Below are 21,752 nucleotides of genomic sequence, written 5' to 3' on the forward strand. Positions count from 1 at the left end.
ATTATGCATAATGATCTACTTTTTCCAACAAAGAGTAACCAGGCTAGGTATAGTCACGTGATGCCAAGACCACTAGAGTTGGTAAGAGTTGCTGGCCTTTGTAATCAACCCTCAGGCTTTTTCCTAGGCTGTGAGCTCCCAGAAGCTACACAATAGAAACCTAAAAACCTAGAGGTTAAAAAGATGATGATCTTTGAAAAAACTTTCTTCTATGGCTCAGGGGCCAGGCTAAGTATTTTTGAGTATTCCCACATTTAATCATTACAGCAGCCCCCACGGACTTACCATTTTCTCCATTTTTAGAGGTGAGGAAATGGAGGCTCAATCAACAAAATTCATTCCAGTTAGTATTAAGGGAAAAATGAGTTACTAAAGGATATTAGGTATTTCAGTGGGTTCCCTAGGAGAGTTGGAGAACCAGGCTTGGAGATCATGGCCGATTAACCACCCCAGATTCTGGGGAGGTACCTACTGTTGCTGCCACTGGTCATAGGCCCCACATCACTTGTCACTTCCCCCGAACATGAGGTATTACTTCTCAGTTCTCTGTCACTGCAGCCTCTGCAAACAGGATGATGACCCTGTCTACCCGGCCACACTCCATTCTATTTGGCACCTTTTTCACACCACTTTCGTCCACCTTGACGTCTCAGGGTGGTGCGTCTGATTGATGGAGCCTGAGTCACAGGCCTACACCTTGGATGCAAAGGATGCTTGCGAGGGTGTTCCTGGCTTTTCCACTTTGGAGAGAAGGGATTCATGAGATGGGAAATTTTCCAAACAGGTGAAGACACTAGGCCGTCAAAACAGCATGGCACATGGTTATCTCAGGGCACAAGATGAATGAGGTATAATGGTCTCCTTTCATAGATGAGAAAGTGAAGCCTACCGAGTAGCTAATCTTGGGCTGGTGTGCCCTCTTCTTTGATATGCTGGCCAATGCTTCTTAGTCATATTTTGACTGAGAGACCTTAAAAGAAGTGGAAATTCACAGCAAAAGAGAGCTCTCCCATCTGTCCTCTGCTTACCTTATCATGTTGGAATGCACCATGGAAATTGTTACTGAACTTTTATCTGATCTGAAAGGGTTCATAACACATTTCTCCTTTAGATCCTGGTAAAGAGAGGAGTCTGTGCAAATGCCAGGCTGGGCTGGGGTGGGGGAAGGCTTCTCGTGGAAAAGGTTTCTCACAGAACATCAAGTTCAACTGAGGACTTTCGAGCTAGGTTCTGGAACAATATAATTAGAGTACAGAAGTTCTTAACATTACAGTTTAATTTCTTGGATTTTTTTTTTAAGTTTACTTATTTAGAACCTAAAATTCACTGGCAGAAAAAAATTACCTATACACTGAACTATCATAAAACATTTGTTGTTGATTATACACAGTATAGCAATAATTTATTCCCAAAACCGTTTGAAAAGCCACAGCCAATTTGGGCAATAAAAGGCCATCACCTCCCCCATAAGCCAAGCTGAGAATCCTTCTTCCTACAGGCAAGTGCATTTCCTATAAGACTGGCATACAGCAGGAATGTGAAAACATTGTTGGCTAATATGCCAAAGTACTCAAAATCTAAACCTAAGTATGATGTGTGGAAAAAAAATAATCCTGTCACAAAAAGACTCAGCTATTCAAAATACTGTCTTTACTAATGGGAAAAGTATTTGCATTATTATATGTCCCACTGAACAAAAATTTTATTTAAAAACAGATAGTATTTTTTGGACTTTTTTTTATTAAAGAAATCAAAATCCAAAATTTTTTCATTGGGTTTTCACAACAGTGCTGTGAAATAGGTAAAGAGTAGTTGAATTAATTTTAACATCAGCTAATTCCTTCGCTCCATAATTTATCTGCTTTATAACTTGTTTTATACTGTTATTTTTTAAAATTGTGATAAAATCCGTATCTTATAAAATGAACCATTTTAATGATTTTTAAAATGTACAGTTGAGTAGTGTAAAGCATGTTTACATTTTTGTGCAACAATCTCCAGAACTTTCTCATTTTGCGAAGCTGAAAGTCTATATCCATTAAGTCCCTATTTTTTCCTCTCATTCATTTTTTAAAGAAATCAAAATCTGTTTTTTAATATCCAATTCCCTTGTTGTGTCCTTTTTTATTATGAAGGAAATATATAGTCATTATTAAAATGTTCACTTCCTGGTCAATAGGTTGGGTTAGCACTGGTTGTTGTGAGGTTTCAGTTATAAGAACCAGGCTCCCCTGGGAAGACATGCTACTTGCTCTCCCCTCCAGAAAGAGAAACTATGTTGTTTCTTTTGAGTTTGGGTCATTTCCCTAGGAAAAAAAGATTATTTTTTTTTAAGAGGTAGCAAGACTGCAGTGACACTCTCATTTATTAAAATTTGATCTTTTACTTTAGAATAAAAACTGAAGGTAGCTAGAATAGAAACGAATTCCTAAATAAGGAATCCAAAATTTGGGCCACATGGATGTCATTGAAGAAGATGTTTAAACAATCTAAAATTACATGCAAAACTGTGGTTGTGTGTGTGTAAGCATGTGCGGGAGCATGTACATGTGTAAGCACGCATGCAACACAAGTATATGCATTTTTTTTCTAATAAGAAAATTCACAGATATTATCAGGTGCCAAAAGAGGTTTGTGATGCTCAAAGTTCTAAGAAATTATCCCCAAAAATGAAAATGGTGGAGGGCTATTTTGGGTCACAGAACAAATTCTGTAACATAATATGAACCCAACCTGAATACCTGAAAACCAGTCCCAGTTTTACTGTTAATTTTACCTTAAACAATGGAAGATACACATTGTTTACTAGGTCCCTCTTCTCCTCTGATACTCTATGTACATGGTCTCTAAGAAGCTATAAAGCAATGTTATTTGAGAAAGATCTGGAATATTTGAAAACAGGTTAGGACTGCCTCTCACCTCCTTCTAACATCCACCAGAATCCTCATCAAAGAGAAAAGAACAAGCCCCCAGAGCCAAGAATCATAAATTATGAATGAGCATAAAAAGGTTAAATTAACCACCAAACTTCTGACATTCTTTCGATTTTGACATTAAAACTGAAATCCTAGGATTTTTGCACTGGAGAGAAATTCTAAACTAAGAGTTCTGGTGAGGGTATTAATCCTGTCAGTCTTCTTACTGCTCATTTCCCCATTGCTTAGCTTCATCTGGCAAAGAGTGAGTCTTTAATAAATATTTTTTTAACTTGATGTATTGAAGTGTTTTGAAGTGAATTAAAATGAGAGTTAGCTTGTTAAGAGTTTCTGGTAAGCCATTATTTAAAGTTACTTATGAAGCTATCAAATGTCACATGGTCATTTCTCTTTAACTTCCATGGCAACAATCTTTTTATAAGTTAATATCTGAGCCAACGATTCCTTTTGAATTCCTCTTCTTTTATTCTTCTTTCTACCAGTGATGCTATAGAAATGAAAAAGTAGTCAAATCTTTCGCAGGACGAAAGATTGACCTTTAGAAATGTATTTAAAGTTGTATCCTGGACCTTGCTACAGCAACTTGATATTGAATACAGGTCCATGTTGGACTTGGTCCAGGGGAATTCAGAGACCATAGTTCTGGAAAGACTGCCTGATAAAACATTCAATTCACAACTTAACAGAGATGACTTAGACAGAGGGTCTCTATACTTTTAGATTTCATAAACCCACAAGAATTTCCACCTCCACAATAATTGGGATTAGATCTCGTAGCACTGCCAACTTTTCATTTTTTTTTTGAAGAAAATTCACTAAAAGAATAATTTCCATATATTATCACCATCATTTGTTAAAGAAACATCCTCTTAACACCAAAGTACATAGAACGATCATAATCTCAGAATAAAGGACAGTTCTCTAAATGGAATAAATTTGGTTTCATGAAAAATTCATAATGTTTTTTTTAAAATTTTACTTCCGTCTTTTTCTCGCTACGGGTGGAGATATTATCCCAAACCAATACAGATCTATGGGCTAGCATTTGGGAACCACTCATATAATTAAACCCCTTCGGCCTGAGGTTTCGTTTCTCTTTCCAGATCCATTCTCCACCCTTCCCCTACTCTGCTCCTTTCCAGGCTCACTGGTCTCTCTGGACTTGTCATTCAGGGTCTCTTACCCTCTGGCTTTTTCTGGGCTCAGCCCAAGGGAGATACAGAAGAACATAGGGTGAGAGAAGAGGAGCCCAGGCTATTTATTCCACTGGTCTGTCCACCATTAGGTCTGAGCACAGGTTGGCGGTGGTTCTATCTCTCCATCCAGGGGTCAGCTCACAGACATGGCCCTCTCCTCAAGCTCTCTTACTAGATTCCATATTAATTTTCTGCTATTATCTCTTCCCCTACCTCTCCCATTCAAGGGGAGGCAAAGATTACCTTCACTTCTTGGGAGTGCCCTGCCATCCTTCGTTCATGCCCTTAACTGTGCCCGCAGGTTGGTATACAGTCCCTCCATTAAACTCCCCTCCGTCACTCCATTGGAGGGATTGACTGTTTCCTGCTCAGATGTGCCCAATACATGCCTCCTTTAAAGATGAGAAATTGAGGCCCCAAGAAGTGAAACCTGGAAGTCACACAGCCCAAGGGATGTGGTCAGGTCCAGAATGTGGCCTTCCAGATTACAAGCAGTGCTGTGCTTAGTCAGTGCTCATCTGACATCCTCCCAATGTCGACCTCCCTCACAGGCATATTGATAGGCACTTTCTAGAACCTTCTTTCCCCTGGACTTTGACAAGAGTTGTAGTGTGTTCAATTTTGAATAAAAAATATCGTATTAGCAGACTGTTTAGGCAATTCCAACACAGAGGAATACTGTTTCCATTAGAATGGACTGAAATCAGGAAAAACTGAGTTTTTTAAACGGTTGCCTAAATAGAAACTGGCAATTTGGCCTAAGATACTGTTGTAAAAGTTAAGCACAAAAGGACACGAGAGTGATGAAATTTCCACTGTAAGATGAATTCTGATCACCAAACAGGGTGGGTAGGGATAACATAAACCGTACAGGGTAAGGGGCTGAGGTGGGAGGCTAGGGAAAATCTTTCATCAGCACGAGAGATATGAGCAGGTTATAGAAAGGTGAAGAAGTTTAGAGCCTTCAGTGCTGGTCAAGCAGGGGGAAAGCTTGCTTTCCCCTTGCTTCCCCCTTTAGAAGAGACATTGAGCATGAAGCTTGACCATTGCAAAATGTGTTGAAAGCATGTTTGATCTGGCATGAAGTGACTGAACCACTGGGCAGGGGCTGCTGCTGGGTCCCTGTACATTCGAAGTTTCAGAATGCTGGAAACATTTAATTGTCTTAAACTGACCCACGTCAAAACACTCTTCTGTGAAGGTGCTATTTGCTACCATCACACCTTTATTTAGCAATCTTACTTTTAAACAAATGCACATGCACATATTTAGCACATTAACTTTGTTCTAATTGCATACTTGAATTTCCCGCTACTATCGTTTGGTCACTTGCTGTAACACAAGTGCCTCTAATGGGGACATTCTTTTACTAGGGTTTAAAAATAAGCTAGAAAGTTTTAATATCAAATGATTCTCTTTAAAGAAGTTGGGGCAATGGAATGACTAATAATAACATGAACTGAGCATTTCTAAGTAGTTACCCGCTTTAGCTTACTTAGTCTTCAGGACAACCCTGCCATCATCACCCAATTCATGGCCACCTCCTGGCTTTCTTTTACTCAAGCTTGTACCTGGCCTTTGGCGAGCAGAATTTCCTTAGGGCTCTGACCTGGGCCCGCATCCCAGGCTGGATACATGGAAAGGATTGCTCATAGAAGCCTATCAGCAGAGGGGAGTGCTCCCCTGGTGCAAACCACCTTCTTTGATGGCTGAGCCTTCAATCCATCAACAGCTACGTATTGGGCTCCTACTAAATGCTCAGCGCTGTGCAGTCTGGCCTCTGCAGGCAGGACCCTTTCTACCTGTGTTGCATGTGGATTCAGAGGCAGGGGGAGGATCTGGGTCAGAGACCTTGAACCAGTCCTGAAGAGTGGAAGGAGTTCGTGTGGCTGAGGAAGAAGGGCAAGGTCATCATAAGACAAAGAAATACTGACTTAAAAGTAAGGAAGGGGATGATAAAAAGATGCTGAGACGGGTTAGTGTCATCGAGAAAATTTAGGTTAGATAAAAAGAACAGATTTTCCTCCAGATCCTCAGATGAGGAACCTGGACAACTAAACGATAATTGACTCACAATTCTGTAGAAGATTCGTCAATTAGCAAATTGTCAACTTTAACACGCATGCATAAGACTCCAGTGACTTTTTTGTGGCCAAAAAGTTTAATTTGAATTCTTAATTTGTAGCATTCTTTTAGTTTATTCATCTTGGTTATCCTAGTTACCTGTACTTAGATGACTGGATTGATATTTAGGTAGAAGTTTTTAAGACAGAAAGTAGAAGTTCAAAACTGGAAGTCCCATTGAACTGCTGGAATTTACCACTCGAAAATCCACAGACAGGATCAGAACCCAAACACCTGTACAAATCATGTATTTTCAACCTGTGATAGCATTTAACAGACTTTTGATTAGTATGATTCACTCATCAATTACTTTAACTACCAAGACAGTTTTGTGTTCATAATAAACATAAGTGGCTTTATGTGGGGGTGTGGCCATATGTGCCCCAAGCAGAAGGAACTTTATGCTAGAAGTCCCATTTTCGGCTCTTCCACCTTTCCATCCTGCAAAACTAGGACAGTGACTAACTATGTCTAACTTCTGTAGGGTCCTTGAAACAACACACCTACCTCTAAAACTTTGAACCCCATGTATGTCCTTGTTTCTGAAATTATTCTTGGTTTAATTTTTATTCCTTTGTTTGGTAAATGGGAGTTGCTTCCTTTTAAAGAGTGCTTGCCTATGTAGAAGCCATTTTTATGTCTGCATAGATACATTTGTGGCTCTTTCCCTTAAGGGAGTGGGAGAACGGGCAGGCCAGAGAGTGGAGAGTGATAGCTTGCAGCTGGAGCATAGGTGCTGAAGAAAGACTGCATTCTTCAGTTTGCTCAGGACTCTCCCTGTTCGGCAACACATGGTGGTTTCTTGAATCCACGTGTATAAAAAGTCCTATGGCATCTACTGGCACTCTTCAGGCAAGTCTGTTTCATTTGGCTTTGACTTACAGTGCTTCTCTCTTACTGGAAATGATTGTCCTTCTTGGCTAGGGAAATTTGGGATGTTTGGAGAGAAAGGTCTAGAGAAACAGATTAATTGATCTTGCTGGATCTACTCACAAAAAGTTTAAGAAACTTTCTCTTGAGATCAAACATTAGACAAGAAGTTTCTCCCTGGAAATAGCAACTAGATCCAGAATTACCAACCTTTTTGAAATAGTTTGGCCTCTTGAAATTTCCCTTTTCTACATAAAATGTTTCGTAGCATGAATTGTTTATAGGTGTAAATACACAAGAGTTTTGTGTTGAGGTTCATTTTTTGAGATTTATTTTTTCTGGACTGACTTTTGAAATGTATTGGAATCATTATGGGATGCTAAGGATCATTGATTTATTCCAAATATTGGTGTGGCCCAAGATGTTCATCCCCCAAAGTCTGATTGGTGCAGGGGGGATTGGGGGTGGGGATTATGCAGCCCTGGGTGATCCAGGAGCCAGGCTCTTTTGGAATGTAGCACCATTTCTTTGCCCTGCATCCTATGGAGTTTCATTTATATGAGAGGCCCATGGCAGGGCCCTAGGGTTCAGAGTACTGTAAAACAACCATAGGACCTGAAGGAATGCTTTATCTTTATGGCTGGTTCCATTTACCACCAGATGGCTCTATTGTATCATTAGGAAATGCACACATGTATAAAGTTGGTGGGCTCCTAAACCAAAGGAAGAAAACAAAGCAGCAGTCCAAAAAAAGGAAAGAAAAGAAAAAAGGAAAAGAAAAGAATGAAAACAGCTCTTTCTTTTTATGGGGTTAATTGGAAGCAGCTATAGGAGCCTGGAGCATTCACAAGAGAACAGGACACACCCAAGAAGGCTGCAGGAAGGTCATAATCCTAGCACTTACGAAGTCTCCCTTTTCCAGTTCTCATATTGCTGTGTAATTGTGAATTAATTGTCAAGATAGCCAGAGTTGTCAGGAAGTGCTCTAGTCTCAGCAGGGCCTGTAAGTGATATTTCCGTACCAATGGTGTATACTCTTTTGCTTGGAGATGAGAAAGATCAACTACAGAAAACCTTGGAAAGGCAAAATCTCCACAGCTGCCGATTTCAGTCATCCTAGCCATATTCAGGGCAAGAATGATCTGGGGATTCTAAACCCTGTGGTATCTTTGCTTTAATGACACTTGTGATAAGAAAGTGATGATCAGAGGAATCGAGCTTCTCTGAGTTCACATGGTTCTGTTCCTCGGGATAGGTGAATGCTAAAAATAGAGGCATTCTAGGTGACAGCTCTCACTGGGAATGTGAAATTCTGGTCTTGGCCTCTTGAAGGAAGGTTCTGTTTGTATCAAGAACAAAAAGCTGCAGATGAACCAAATTCCAGTGTGGGTAATTTTAGTCTAACTTTCTAAAGTCGTTCATTGTCATAATTTAATATGCATTTTTTACCCTCCCACTTAGACATTAAACTGTTAAGTAAGACTGTTGTTTTTATAACATTTCACTGTTTTATGACTGTGTTGAAGGAAAGGAGATGATTTGTCTGACTTTATTAACCCTGTCCTTAATCCATAAAGTTGCTTAAGATACACTCAGGAAGCTATCCATACCAAAAAGTAATACTTGATTATTTTTTTAAAGAAGGAGTCCCTGGAAACCAGACAGATGGCATTTACTTTGGCTCAACTCGAGGCCTTGGAGATTTGCCTGAAGGAAGCAGAAGAAAAGGCTAAATCCTTATCTGAACAGGTAGTACCTGTCATTCAGACTGGAAATCTGTGTTCTTCAAGTGTTCAGTAGAACAAGTGTAAATCTAAATACATGTTTTACAAAAACCAGAAACAGATCTATAAATACAGAGAGCAAAACTGATGGTTCCCAGAGGAAAGGGGGGTCAGGGGATGGGCAAAATGGGTGGAAGGAGTGGGGAGGTAGAGGCTTCCAGTTATGGAACGAATAGGTCATGGGAATAAAAGGCAGAGCACAGGGAACAAAGTCAATGATACTGTAACAGTGCTATATGAGGACAGATGGCAACTACACTTGCAGGGAGCAGAGCAAACCTGTAGAGACTGTGAATCACTATGTTGTACACCTGAAACTAACATTGCGTGTCAACTATACTCAAGGTAAATAAACAAACCAATCAATCAGTCCATCTGTTTTGACCTCTGCACCTATTGATACACACACACACACACACACACACACAGGACTTCATTCATTTTTGATATAACAATAATTACTTTAATCCTTATGGACCTTTCCAGCCTTTAAAACTCCTTTTACGTTTCTATTTTGGTTTTCATTCACTAGCCCATGAGTTAGGCAAGCCATCTTTAAGCCAGTGGCTCTCCTGAATCACTGAAGCATATTTGCATTACACACAGATAAGCCCAAAGGTAAGATAAAACCTACAGAAACCACACAGGAGCAATTTTCTCGGATTATTTGAGGAAATAAAGTTTTTTTCAAATATTGGCTTCCCTCTTGGGTTTTTGAAACTCACAGGAGCTAGGGAGCCCAGCCTGTAAGTGGGTAGCGTAGCATCGGACGCTCTAGAGGTGACCTGTGTCCACAGCAAATCTCTGCCTTCAGAGACATTGACTGTGGTATCAGCAAAGCTCAGACCAGGGACTGGACCATTTTCCCAGGATGACACTTTGCAAATAGCATAGTGCCTACAGCAAATCCGAATGTTACGGTTGCCCTTCCCCTTGGGGAGGGGGGCTTGGCCCCAGAGGGCAAAGCTGCCTAGAGTCTGGTGATCCACTTCTGGTGATCATCGGTGGAGGAAAAAGGACAGAAATGTTATAAACATTTATTTGATTTTTCATGAATTGGTACATTTTTGTTATATATTTTTAGAAACTTATGAAAAACAATTTTAAGTTTTCTTTTCGTAACAAGGTCTGCCTAGCAAAATCTGATTGCATAAGAATTTTATAAGAATTTTTGCGGAAACTAGGGGAGATGTGCCTGTGTTACAAGAAAAAGAAGTATAATTAACAACTAATGTAGTGACACACGCAAATGGCCTCCATTTCTTTTTCCAATTTACCAAAAAAGTGCATCTCTTACTTTGGGATATGTTTACTGTTTACTGACCGAGTGTGATTGATGAAAAACTTATGTCGATGAATGAAAGGGTGTTGCCCTAGGCCCAGACCCATTTGGAAAAGTTTCTTTGTTAGCCGCATGCCCTAACCCTGGCTTACCAACGGGTCTTTCTTCTAAAACAAACAAAAACAAGTCTCAAACTGCAGCAAAATTATGAATTATGAAGAGTATACTGATGAACCAGAGCCTCCAAACCTGGGAGAAAGTTTGAATGGCTAACAGAAAGTGGGTACCCCTGCTTGTATTAGTTGCGCTGAGAAGATACGTGTTTATTTTGCAATTGTATGCCTTTTAATGATTTCTCATTTAAACCAGTAAAATTCGATTCACTCATAAAAGTACTCATCCCTTTTGTTCTTTATAAAATATATATTTTTAAAGATTTTAGTTGTTTATTTGACAGACAGCAGGAGTTGGGGGTAGGGGTGCAGAGGGAGAGCGAGAAGAAGCAGGGTCCCCGCGGAGCAGGGAGCCTGACATGGGGCTCCATCCCAGGACCCTGAGATCATGACCTGAGCCAAAGGCAGACGCTTAACTGACTGACCCACCCCAGGCACCCGTGAAATATTTTTATCCAATACAACTAGCCCTTAATACTGAAGATTCTTAGCTCGAGGATACTTTCTGTAATATCAAACTATGAGTCCCATTTTTTTTTTTTTTTTTTTTTTTAGTATTTAGCAGTTTAAATATATAAAATAGAAACTGGATTTTACTCAACTGCTTTGTACCTACAATGAGTAAGATGCTAGTTAGGTGTTTGGGGAAGAAAGACATATAAGCAGGGCTTCTGTCCCCAAGTAGCTCACAACCAAAAGAATCACTGAAAGAGCTAGTGAGTGAAAACAGGTGTTTTTATGGCTCCAGATAAACTGCACAATAGCACTAAATTGCAGGGTCTGTGTGTGTTATTTTCCTGAAGTATTGCTTTTGGAGTTGCCAAATTTGCCGAAGTGAATTTAATTGGAAGTTGGTAATGGTTTGCAGAAAAGGAAAGGATGATATGTTAAAAAAAAAAAAAGTACATTATAGGCATTTTGAACATTACATTTTTAATTAAGTTGAGTACTTATTAGATTTGGCTGTCTCTACTGTTGTAGTTGAAAAGGTTAATCAAATAGAGACACTGTTCTAAGAGGAGTTAATCCTGAAATTTTTGCTTCCTCCAGTATTGTAGCTTAGCCTTATTCTTGAAAAGATACAAAGTATAAGAACATTCCCCTCACCTCTATTTTTAAATTCAGTAGACATTTTTCAAATGTGATGGCGGAAGAATAGGGAAAGGCAAGGGGGGGCGGGGCAACTGACCTTTCTTAAGGCTAAGATTGGAGAATATTTCAGAAAGGAACACCTGTGTCAAACAATCAAACGTTTGTCCACTGGGTGCCACTGTCTTCCTTACCAGGCTATGCCACTAAGTGATGGCAAAAAGAGAAATTGTCGCTAATATTCAAGACAATGATGTGTGTGTGTGTCTGTAGGAATATCTCTGCCTGTATCCCCATATACATGTTAAAGCTTCTTTTATATATCACTAATTTAGGACTTGTCACAAGGACCGTGGGAAATGCTAGCTGGCGTTCACTGGTAATCCAAATCATTTTGTCAGCCCTGTGGCTGAATATTGGCCAGGTAGGCTGGCCTGGCAGGCTAGAAACAGGTGGGGGGAAGCAGAGGAGATGGTGAGGACAAAGATTTGTGCTGGAACCAAGGAGTGGAACATGGTATTGCCAACAGTCGATCCTGCCTTTGCGAAAACAGTAAATTTCACCGTTAGCCAAATTGTTTCCTCCTGGCTTTGCCTCAGACTAGAACATAGAATTAACACAGAATGGAAACTATAGGTGCCGAAGGTTTCCTCTGCACTAAGCACCTGTTGGTCCTGTGCCTCAGTTTATCTACATTGAATCTTTCTAAGGTCAGCAAGGTCCAGCAAGGTCTCTGTTGGTCCACTATGAAGAAGAAACCTATAAATAGTGAGGAAATAAGAAGATTGTGTCTAGGGGGTGGGGGGATCGGTTAGCCTGGTGATGGGTATTAAAGAGGGCACGTTCTGCGTGGAGCACCGGGTGTTATGCACAAACAATGAATCGTGGAACACTACATCCAAAACTAATGACGTAATGTATGGTGATTAACAATAAAAAATTATTAAAAAAAGAAGAAGAAGATTGTGTCTACTTCCCATGACATCACACAGGAAACAGAATTCTTGGTTGTTTTCCCTCTAGCTGACAATTTCTCTTTATTTCTCTGCAGTCATGTCTCTATTGTCAAGATAAAAGCAATATGAGATAAGGATAATTTACAATTAAGATTTATAATCTGAGCTATTTATAGCTGTAAAAATTTTGCAGCAACTCACTTGGCCAGAGTGAGAAAGGGTCATGAGAATCACACTCCTGTCCTGGGTAATACAGTAAATAACTCATCATCAGCAAGTTTTGCTAAAGAAGATACTTGATTATATTTCCAGCAGGTTGAGACCAGTGGGAGGAAATGCCTGGAAATTTGGTAGTAGATAAAGGACCAGGAGGGGCAGGTAGAAACAAAGGAAAGTGTTAGGGGAGTAGAGAGAAAGCAGAGTAAAAATGCTTCTGGAGAAAATCATAAACAGTTTTTGCATGTGTGCTGGCTTCTAGCACCGGTGCAGACGAGAGGGACGAAGAAAGGGGCTTCAGGAGGCTGCAGTCTGTGGCCATACCAAATAAATAGATCCCACAGCCTTTGTGCTGGGATCCCAATGCTTCTCGGGCTGAGAAAGTGTCAGGAAAACCCACAGTTTCACAATGGAGCGCAAACCCAGAGATTCCCCCCAGTGCAGAGGGACTCGGCAGGGCGGCTCCTGAGACACTTCCTCTGGCCACAGTTTTGGCCCGTGTCTCTCTCATTCATCAGCAGCTTCTGCTTCCCAGCTCCTAGCAGCAGACCCAGGAGAGCTCAGGCTCCATTACTTGCCAGTTAACGACAGTGGGCAAGTCGCATAATCTCTCCGATGCTCAGGCAGCTGTCTTATCTAGAAGTGGGTTAGGGGCGCCTGGGTGGCTCAAGTCGGTTAAGTGTCCGACTCTTGATTTCAGCTCAGGTCATGATCTCAGGGTCGTGAGATGGAGCCCTGTGACTGCGGGCTCTGCGCTCAGCGGGGGATTCTGCTTGAGATTCTCTCTCTCCCTCTGCCCCTCCCCCCTCAAATAAATAAATAAATCTAAAAAATACTAAAAGGAGGTAAACATACTGGCTTCACAGGCATTTGTGAAGTTTAACGAGAAGTGTAGCTGGCTTTTAGCAGTTCCTCAACAAAGGTTTATCTCTACTTTTAGTAGCCATAACAAAACTATATGGTTCTCTGTGTCACGTATCATGGGCTAACGTGTGTATGTGTATAAGGAGTTTCTCTTTTTTTGCTGGTATCTCTCAAAGTGTTTGAAAGACACTTAAGTTGTAACACAGCACTCCTTCAGATTCACGATCTTTGAGTCTTTCAAGCAGGACCCCGGCCGGGTCCCTTTTCCTAGCTTGGCTAGTTGAGGGTCCGACTTTCTCATGCACTCTTTCCAAGCTATTCGTGTGGTGAAGGGACCTGAGTACTTTCACCTTGTTCATCCTTTTTACTTCATCTCTTGGGTCTTCTGTTTCTACCCATTCTCTGATTTTGCTCAGAGGGGGAGCTGAATGGGCAGTGCTGGGATGTGGTCATTTCAGGGGTTTATGGGGGAAACTGGGGAGTCAGGGAAATCTGTGATCATTCCGTCACCAAGGAGGTGAATCCAGTGATGATTCTGTAGTCAGAATTAGCTTCAGGATCTTATGGATATCGTACCTAGCAAAATGTTAGTTAACCTATGAGGTGGGCCGTACATACTAGCTGGGAAAGAGACGCGATTTGATGCAAGAGGAAGGAGGTGGGAAGCTTGGTGGGAAACTTGACTTTTTTTTCAAATCATTGTTTTTCCCAGGTAGGAATGAGACAGAGACAAGATACAACAAGGAGCCCCTTTATGGTCTTTTGCAGCATAAAGTTAATTTTGCCCTTTTTGTTTCCATAAAGAGAGAATTATTGGTGGTACTCAGGATGCAGAGACATTAAAATGGAGAACATGGTAGTATTTCCCAGTGTTTGGAAACAGCGTGTGTGAGCCTTTTTCTTACTTCTTAGTAATAGCTCATGTTTCAGCTATGCATAATTTTTCCCTTACCCGATGAGAAGGACATTTCCGAAGGCCCAAAATAAAACTAGTAATGGGGCCTTCTTGTATCCTGACTCTATAGCAAACTTGACCACTTATGTTATATTCAAAGAAGACCCCTTCCCCTTACTTTCGCCCCCTGGTATCTCCCTGCCTAACATTCACCTCCATCTTAAATAATAACAGAAGCAATAATGGAGACACAGTGTGAAAAGGGGATGTTGGGTTGTGGGGTGGGGTGTCTAAGCAATCCCACAGGACCCCAGCAATGCATTGTAAATGGTAGTCACTGAGTGGAAACTAACATTTATTAACCACCTACACTGTTCTGGGTAATGGGCTTAGATTTATAGATGCTTCATTCAACCGACACAAGAATGCTAGGAGGGCCACCATTATGATGATCCCCATGAGGAACATGAGACTCAAAGACATTAAGTCATTTGCCCAAGGTCATACAATTAATAATGGTCAAGCTGGTATTAGAACCTAAGTATTATTAAAGTCACAGTCACTATTCTTAAGGACACGTGGTCACAAGTCAAAGCCACTTAGAAGAAGTTTCCCACTCAAGCAGCACTGAACAAAAACTTATCTCCAAACTGGAACCTGGAGAGTTCATTGATTGTTGGGCCTTACCCTCAGAGTTTCTATTTCATTAGCTCTGAGGTGGGGGTCAACAATTCACATTTTTCACAGGTTCTCACTCTAAGTTGAGGTTAAGTTCTAGCCCTAACCCAAATCTGTGGGCGAGGGGTTCTCTTCACCCTTGTCTTATGCCCCAATGGCACAGAAACTGATTCAATCAGTCAGGATTCATCTTGGGTACATAGAACAAACAACCCCCAAAAAGAGTGGCCTAAACAAGTAGATGTTTATTTTTCACTCATATAATGTAAGATTCCTGGACACAGGAAGCCCAGGACAGGTGTGGTAGCTGCTTCACGACCCTCAAAAGCCGGGGCTATGTCTTCCATGCATTCACAAACATGGCTTCCGTTCTCAGCCTCCAAGATGCACCTGCTGCAGCCATTTTTTTAAAGATTTTATTTATTTATTTATTTGAGAGAGAGAGAGAGAGAGATTGAGAGAAGGAGCAGAGGGAGAAGCAGACTCCCCGCAGAGCAGGGAGCCTGACACAGGATTCGATCCCAGAACCCTGGGATCATGAGCTGAGCCCAAGGCAGACGCTTAACAGACTGAGCCACCCGGGCGCCCTGCTGCAGCCATTCTACTCACGTGTCAGGCAGCGTGAAGAAGGAAAAAGCAGATGCAAAAAAGGGAAGGACAACTGCTAGCTGTGCAGCCCCTTTCAAGAACTTTGAAGAACTTTTCTCAAAAACTCAGTTTAAAAATTCTTATATATCCCTGACTACTGTTATTTGCGTGGAGGCTAAGAAAGATGAATATTTAGCTGGGCACATTGCCACCCTAAGAGTATGGGGATTCTTTTACTAAGAAGGGGAAAATAGATATCAGGTTGGCAAATAGTGATCTCTGCCTTGCTCATCCAACCCCTTGACCGTACCTTTGCACATGGTACCTTGTCCTAGTAACTTCAATGTTCTCCTACATGGGATATCCAGTTTTCCCAGCTCCATTTGTTGCAGAGACGATTCTTTCTCCACTAAATGGTCTTGACAGCCTCATTAAAAAAAATCAGTTGTTTATAGATGTAGGATTCTGTAGACTCTCAATTTGGTTCCGTTGCTCTATAACTCTGTGACTTTGAGCAGGTACTTTTGGTTGGAAACCCCACGTAAATTTTTGAGCGGGAATTTAGATTTGGTCTTCTGGGTCCTTTACTGAGATCCTTTCCTACTGTGAGAAGCACAGTGGACCTCTCTTATTTATGCAATTGCTGGAAATTGAATGATTCTTCTAAATGATCTTTCACCTTAAGCATTTAGTATAGCAAGCAAGCAAGCAGACAAGGACAAAGACAAAAGACTATGTTTGACTCTAATAATCCAACATTATTTATCATTTTATACCTAAGGCTCTAAAATAAACTCCCATTATTTGCTTCTTAGTATTCAATCTATATTTCCCTTAAGTATGGGAATAGAAAAAATAAAGATCTTCAGCAAATTTTTAGGTGCTAAATATGTGTGTATGAATGGCTAAAAGTGATTTGATACATACTGAGATTGCCCCCCAAAAATGTTCTGGTTCTTTTTTCTTTGTTTAAATGCAACAGTAGATCCCTTGATGTCAAGTTTATTTGAAATAAGTAATGTGCCCTTGGTAGGAGTATTCATTTCTGCAAATGCTCAGAAATTATGCTTGATATGCCAATCTGAAATCATGAGTTTTTGTGAATGAGTTTTTGTTTTCCAGTCTATTTGGAAGTCTACTTTAATGCCATAAAATCACAAGCAGTCTGTTTGACCTGGAATGGGTTTCCTTATGACAATGAGACCTAGTTACTGGGAACTTCATTTAACACTTTGGTTCTGGTTGAGTTTATAGCAGAATTCCCTCTCTAAACACATACACACACACACACACACACACACGCACACACACACACACACTCTCTTACCTAAGCAGGTGTCAATTTTTACCCGCTATTGGATTGTTGGGCATTAATTGAGAGCTTAAGGGAACATAAGGGAAAAAAAAGACAAGCTAGTGAAGAGATGTGTTGTTTTGAATAGAGTCAGGCACAATGACAAATGGGCTTCTGTTGCTATTGTTGTTACAGGCGGGATGCATGGACTGCTGGCCTGTTACATAACTAAAGACTTCCTTTTGCTTGTAAATGTCAAGATCAAACAGGGGTCAGTTTTAAATAGCTGACTGGGCGCTAATAAATGTGACTTTCTTGTCTAAGAAAAAGCCAAAATGCCTTGTCCCTTAGGAGTCATGGTTCTGCTGATAAAAGCGGGTGTCTTTTTGCATGCACATTTTCTTTATAAGCTTTCTCAGAGATGGCAAACTAACTTCCACTTTCCTTAATCTCTGCAAGGAAATGAGTAAATTAGGTATATGTGTTATGTCAATTATTCATTTATTCATTCAGTAAATATTTATTAAGCCCGTACTGTGAGCTAGGCATTTTGCTAGGTACTCCTGTGTATGTTAGCATTTCTTCCGAAGGCCCTGGGAAATCTTATCCCCATTCTGCAAATGATGAAAGTGTAGCCCTCTTATCCGCTCTTTCTCTACATTCTTCCTTGGTGACCAGCCCAAAGGGCACAAAATCTGCCAAGAACCACCTCTTCATCATTAGTCCTGATCTTCCTCCTGACCGCAGACCTGAATATCCAACTGCCTACTGACTAGTGCCACCAAAGTTCTCATTCAACTCAAGTTCTACTTGTTCATTACCTTCCTGTTTCAAATCTGTTTCTTTTCCCACATCCCCGAAGCCCGGGACAGGTGTCGCCAGCCACCACCCTGTGGCTCATATCAGAAATCTCTCCTGCTTTGATTCTTTCCTCTTCCTCGTCCCACACATCCAGTCAATTGCTAAGTACCTCTCAGCAATGATGCTAAGATGCTAATAATGATACCTCTCAAAGAGTTCTTGCCACCGTCTTCTCTTCTTTAACTCTACCATCATTGCCCTTGTTCAGGCCACCAACAGCAGAAACTTTCATTATGGTCCTTGTTTAATGGCTCCTCAACAGTACAGCCAGAGGGAAGACTCCACAACACATATTTCTCCTTGGCTTAACTCCTAAATTTGTTACCTTTTACCATCAGGATCAAATCTACACTCCTTAACTGATCCTACAGTCACCGGTGGTCAGAGTCCCTACTTGTTTCTCCAGTTTTCTCTTACACCACTCCCTGACCACCACTATTATACCACTTTTGATTCCTTGCATGTACGATATTCTCTCTTACCTTTTTCTCATTGAAGAAAAACAAAAGGCTTTGTGCCTCAGAGTCAAGTTGTATTTAATATATCCCTTCACTCTGCTTCTGCCTAGAATTGCTCCCACTACTTCCTCTTATCTGCTTTCCCATTATCCACAAAATCCTGACCAACTCCTGTTTTCAGATCTTCTATTAGACGCTGCTTCCTCAAAAATGCTTTTCTTCTTCCTTCAGTTTGGAGGTTGGATGTCCTTCCTAGGTACTCTCATAATCCATCTCCCATTTCCCCACCAACCGTAATTATCCTACTACACCATGTGCCTCATGGAAGAAGTTCAGACTTCTTGACCTCCCTGAGTCTCAAATCAAGTTCGAATCCACACGCTTACCTCTCTGATGTCAAAGCTCATACTCCTTCCAATATAGCCATTTGAGTCAACCTATGGACGATGGGGAGCCATTAAATGGGGCATATTCATATTTGTACTTAGAAAACTCTGAGGGGGCCAAGAAGGACCTATCTGTGAGGTGACTAGAGCCAGGCACAGTGGTGTGTAGGCTCTTTCAAAAACCCAGTTTGGAAATGATAAGTGCCTATTAGTTCCGAAGAGAAGATAGAGACAAGAAATATTTAACAGGTGGATTCAGTGATTAATTAATGGAAAAGTAATATTCAAGACAGATCCCAAGTTGTAGGTGACTGGGTGATCAGTGATTACCCCAACTATCTTATATTTGAATCAATACATATTAAAGGTGATTCATCTCCTTTGAAAGGTTCTATGTGGGCTCAATTTACCCCGTGTATGTTCTGGATTCTTGGCAAAGCCTTGTAATTTGGATTTCCTCACTTAGGTCTTCTGAATGTTGTAGTCTTTTGATACTACATCAGACCCTCAATCCATGTCTTAGAAATAGGTTTTTCTCCTCCCCATTTTTCAAGGAGAGGCTTCTTGGAGAAAATTTTGGATGACCATGTGTTTCGTGTATGAACATCTCATTTATTAGCCTCAGGGACCACTTAATGTTTAAACTTGGAGTTATATAAATGCAAAACTCTTGCCATTATTGAAAGGACGTGTAGTGACAGGGCAGTCCTTGATACTCTTCAGGAGATATTCAAAGTCAAAACTATTTGCATAATAACAACTAACATGCTATTGGCCTTTTCCGCTATCATTCTTTAACAAGTAGAGGTTTCCCAGATGTTACACGGAAGACTGAACGTACAGCGGGTATGAGAATCCAGCTGCCCTGTATTAACCTAGACGTTGAAGAAGTTCCAGGAGAAAGGGAGACCCCTGAGAAGAAACTCAAGAATGGCAGAATGCATTTCCCCCAAGCCGGAGAGCAGAGTCAGCGCTGAGTCAGACCAGCAGGGGGAGTCTGTGTCCCGTTGCGTGAAAGTGCTCTGAGAATGTGCTGGAACTTGGACCGACTGGGTGTATCTTAGGAATGAGTCCTAGGCCACTAACAGTTGTTGGCTTTAATTTCTCTGAACCTGATATTATTGCCTTTTGCTTTTACATCCAAGCAAGCATTTGACCTTTATATCCAAGTCAGTGATTAATTGCCTCATTTTTCCCATGTCTCATTTCTCTCTGATATTCTTATCTGTTCATAAGACGCAGAGCGCTTTTTTGGAGATTAAAGAAATCTTAGGAATCTCTATGCCTGGAAATTTATATTTCAATTATCGATTGATCTTTTGGTAAATATTTCTCTCTGTTTTCACTTAGCTCTTAAAGGTTCCTTTATTACTTAGAGTTCCCTTCCCCAGACAACTTGGGGGTGTTATGGGTTGAACCATGCCCCCTCCAAATTCAAATGTTGAAGTTCTCACTCCCAGGACCTCAGAACGTGACTTTTTTTTTTTGGAAATGGGGTTGTTGCAGATGCAATTTGTCAAGATGAGGACGTAGGGGAGTAAGATGGGCCCCAATCCAACACGGCTGGTGTCCTAATAAAAAGTAGATATCTAAACACAGACATACGGGGAGAAAGTCACATGAAGACAAAGGCAGAGACCAGAGTGATGCATCTACAAGACAAGGAATGTCTGTAGACAAGGATCTGCCAGCAAATCACCAGAAGCCAGAGGAGAGATGTAGAAGAGATTCTTCATACCCCTTAGAAGGAATCAACCCTACCAACTTTTTGATCCTGGACTTCTAGCCTCCAGAAATGTGAGCCAATAAATTTATGATATTTAAGCCACACAATTTGTGGTACTCTTTTTTTTTTTTAATTTATTTATTTGACAGAGAGATAGAGAGCACAAGCAGGGGGAGCAGCAGACAGAGGGAGAGGGAGAAACGGACTCCCTGTTGCAGGGCTTGATGCAGGGCTCGATCCCAGGACCCCGGAATCATGACCTGAGCCGAAGGCAGACGCTTAACTGACTGAGCCACCCAGGCGCCCCCAGCTGGTGGTACTCTTTTACAGCAACCCTAGCAAACTAATACAGGGGTAACTATGCTTCCAAATTATAGGCCTTTGGAGGTCTATTTTAAGATGTGCATGAACCTATAAATGGCTAGAAATAACTTTTTAAAGGCAGAAATACTAATAAATGTAAGAGTCTGTTTTGTCTAGGACAGAGGTAGGATGAGGAATGTGTTGTTTGTTTTCAACTGTAAAATTGAAACGAAGACAAACCCAGTTCTGTAAACTAAATGTATCCTCAGCCAGAGGGGGGCCTGCCCATTCCACAGGTGGAATAGGTAATTTTTAAAGTGCTTACGTCCATTATTTATTGCCAAAATATTTTCACAGTTTTTAGTACTAGTCCAAATCAGCTTTCAGAGCATTTTACGCAAGGCAAGTCTTTGTTTTTAAATGAAAACCCTCCTTTCTCTGTAGTATAAGCTTTACAAGGTTTGTCAAGACTCAATTTGTTGTTGAGTGACACTGGAAACCTATCCTGCAATATTATTTGCTAGGTGTATGTGTATGGGTTGTGTAGGACTTCTGGGGGAAAAGACAATCAATGAGAAGAGATAAATGTGAAAATTCACATTAATTAATGGGGTGGTTTTCATAATTGCACTCTGTGATGGACTGGGTGGATGATGAGAGAAAGAGAAGTTTTAAATATATTTGTGGCTTACACATACTGGGTAGGTCGTTCCATTTATTATGAGAGGGAAGTCTGGGGAATGTGTAAAATATGAGGATTTCATTTTGAATACATTAATTTTCAGATGCCTTGCATACATTCAGGGGACAATATTAAGTAGGTTGTTGGATATACATATACATTAGCCTGAAGCTAAGTGGTTGTATGTTAAAAAAATGGGAATAACCAACGTGTTTAAATTACGTCACCGAATGAGATCAGCTGGAGAATGAGCATAGATAAGGGAGAGAGTTGGGCCCAAGACCAAACGCTTAGGTTTCAATATTTAGAGAATTGAAAGAAAAAAAATGTAGCCAAGGAAAATGAGAATCAAGAAGAAATTCAGAGAACCATGAGAATGTTTTAAGAGGCA

The 21,752-nt window shown here is 40.8% G+C and overlaps 1 protein-coding gene across 3 annotated transcripts in view; it reads left to right on the forward strand.

Moving 5' to 3' along the window:
- Positions 1-21,752, forward strand: part of CCDC192 (coiled-coil domain containing 192) — a 197,717-nt gene that overhangs the window by 23,364 nt on the left and 152,601 nt on the right. For all 3 annotated transcript variants that reach the window (XM_073878615.1, XM_025860990.2, XM_025860991.2), the window contains exon 3: positions 8,768-8,875. In XM_073878615.1, coding sequence (XP_073734716.1) covers positions 8,768-8,875 — 108 coding nt within the window. The remainder of the gene's footprint in view (positions 1-8,767; positions 8,876-21,752) is intronic.

The sequence above is a fragment of the Callorhinus ursinus genome, unplaced genomic scaffold, assembly GCF_003265705.2.
Source record: "Callorhinus ursinus isolate GAN/ISIS: 27379988/994484 unplaced genomic scaffold, GSC_fseal_2.0 scaffold30, whole genome shotgun sequence".
NCBI lineage: Eukaryota > Metazoa > Chordata > Mammalia > Carnivora > Otariidae > Callorhinus > Callorhinus ursinus.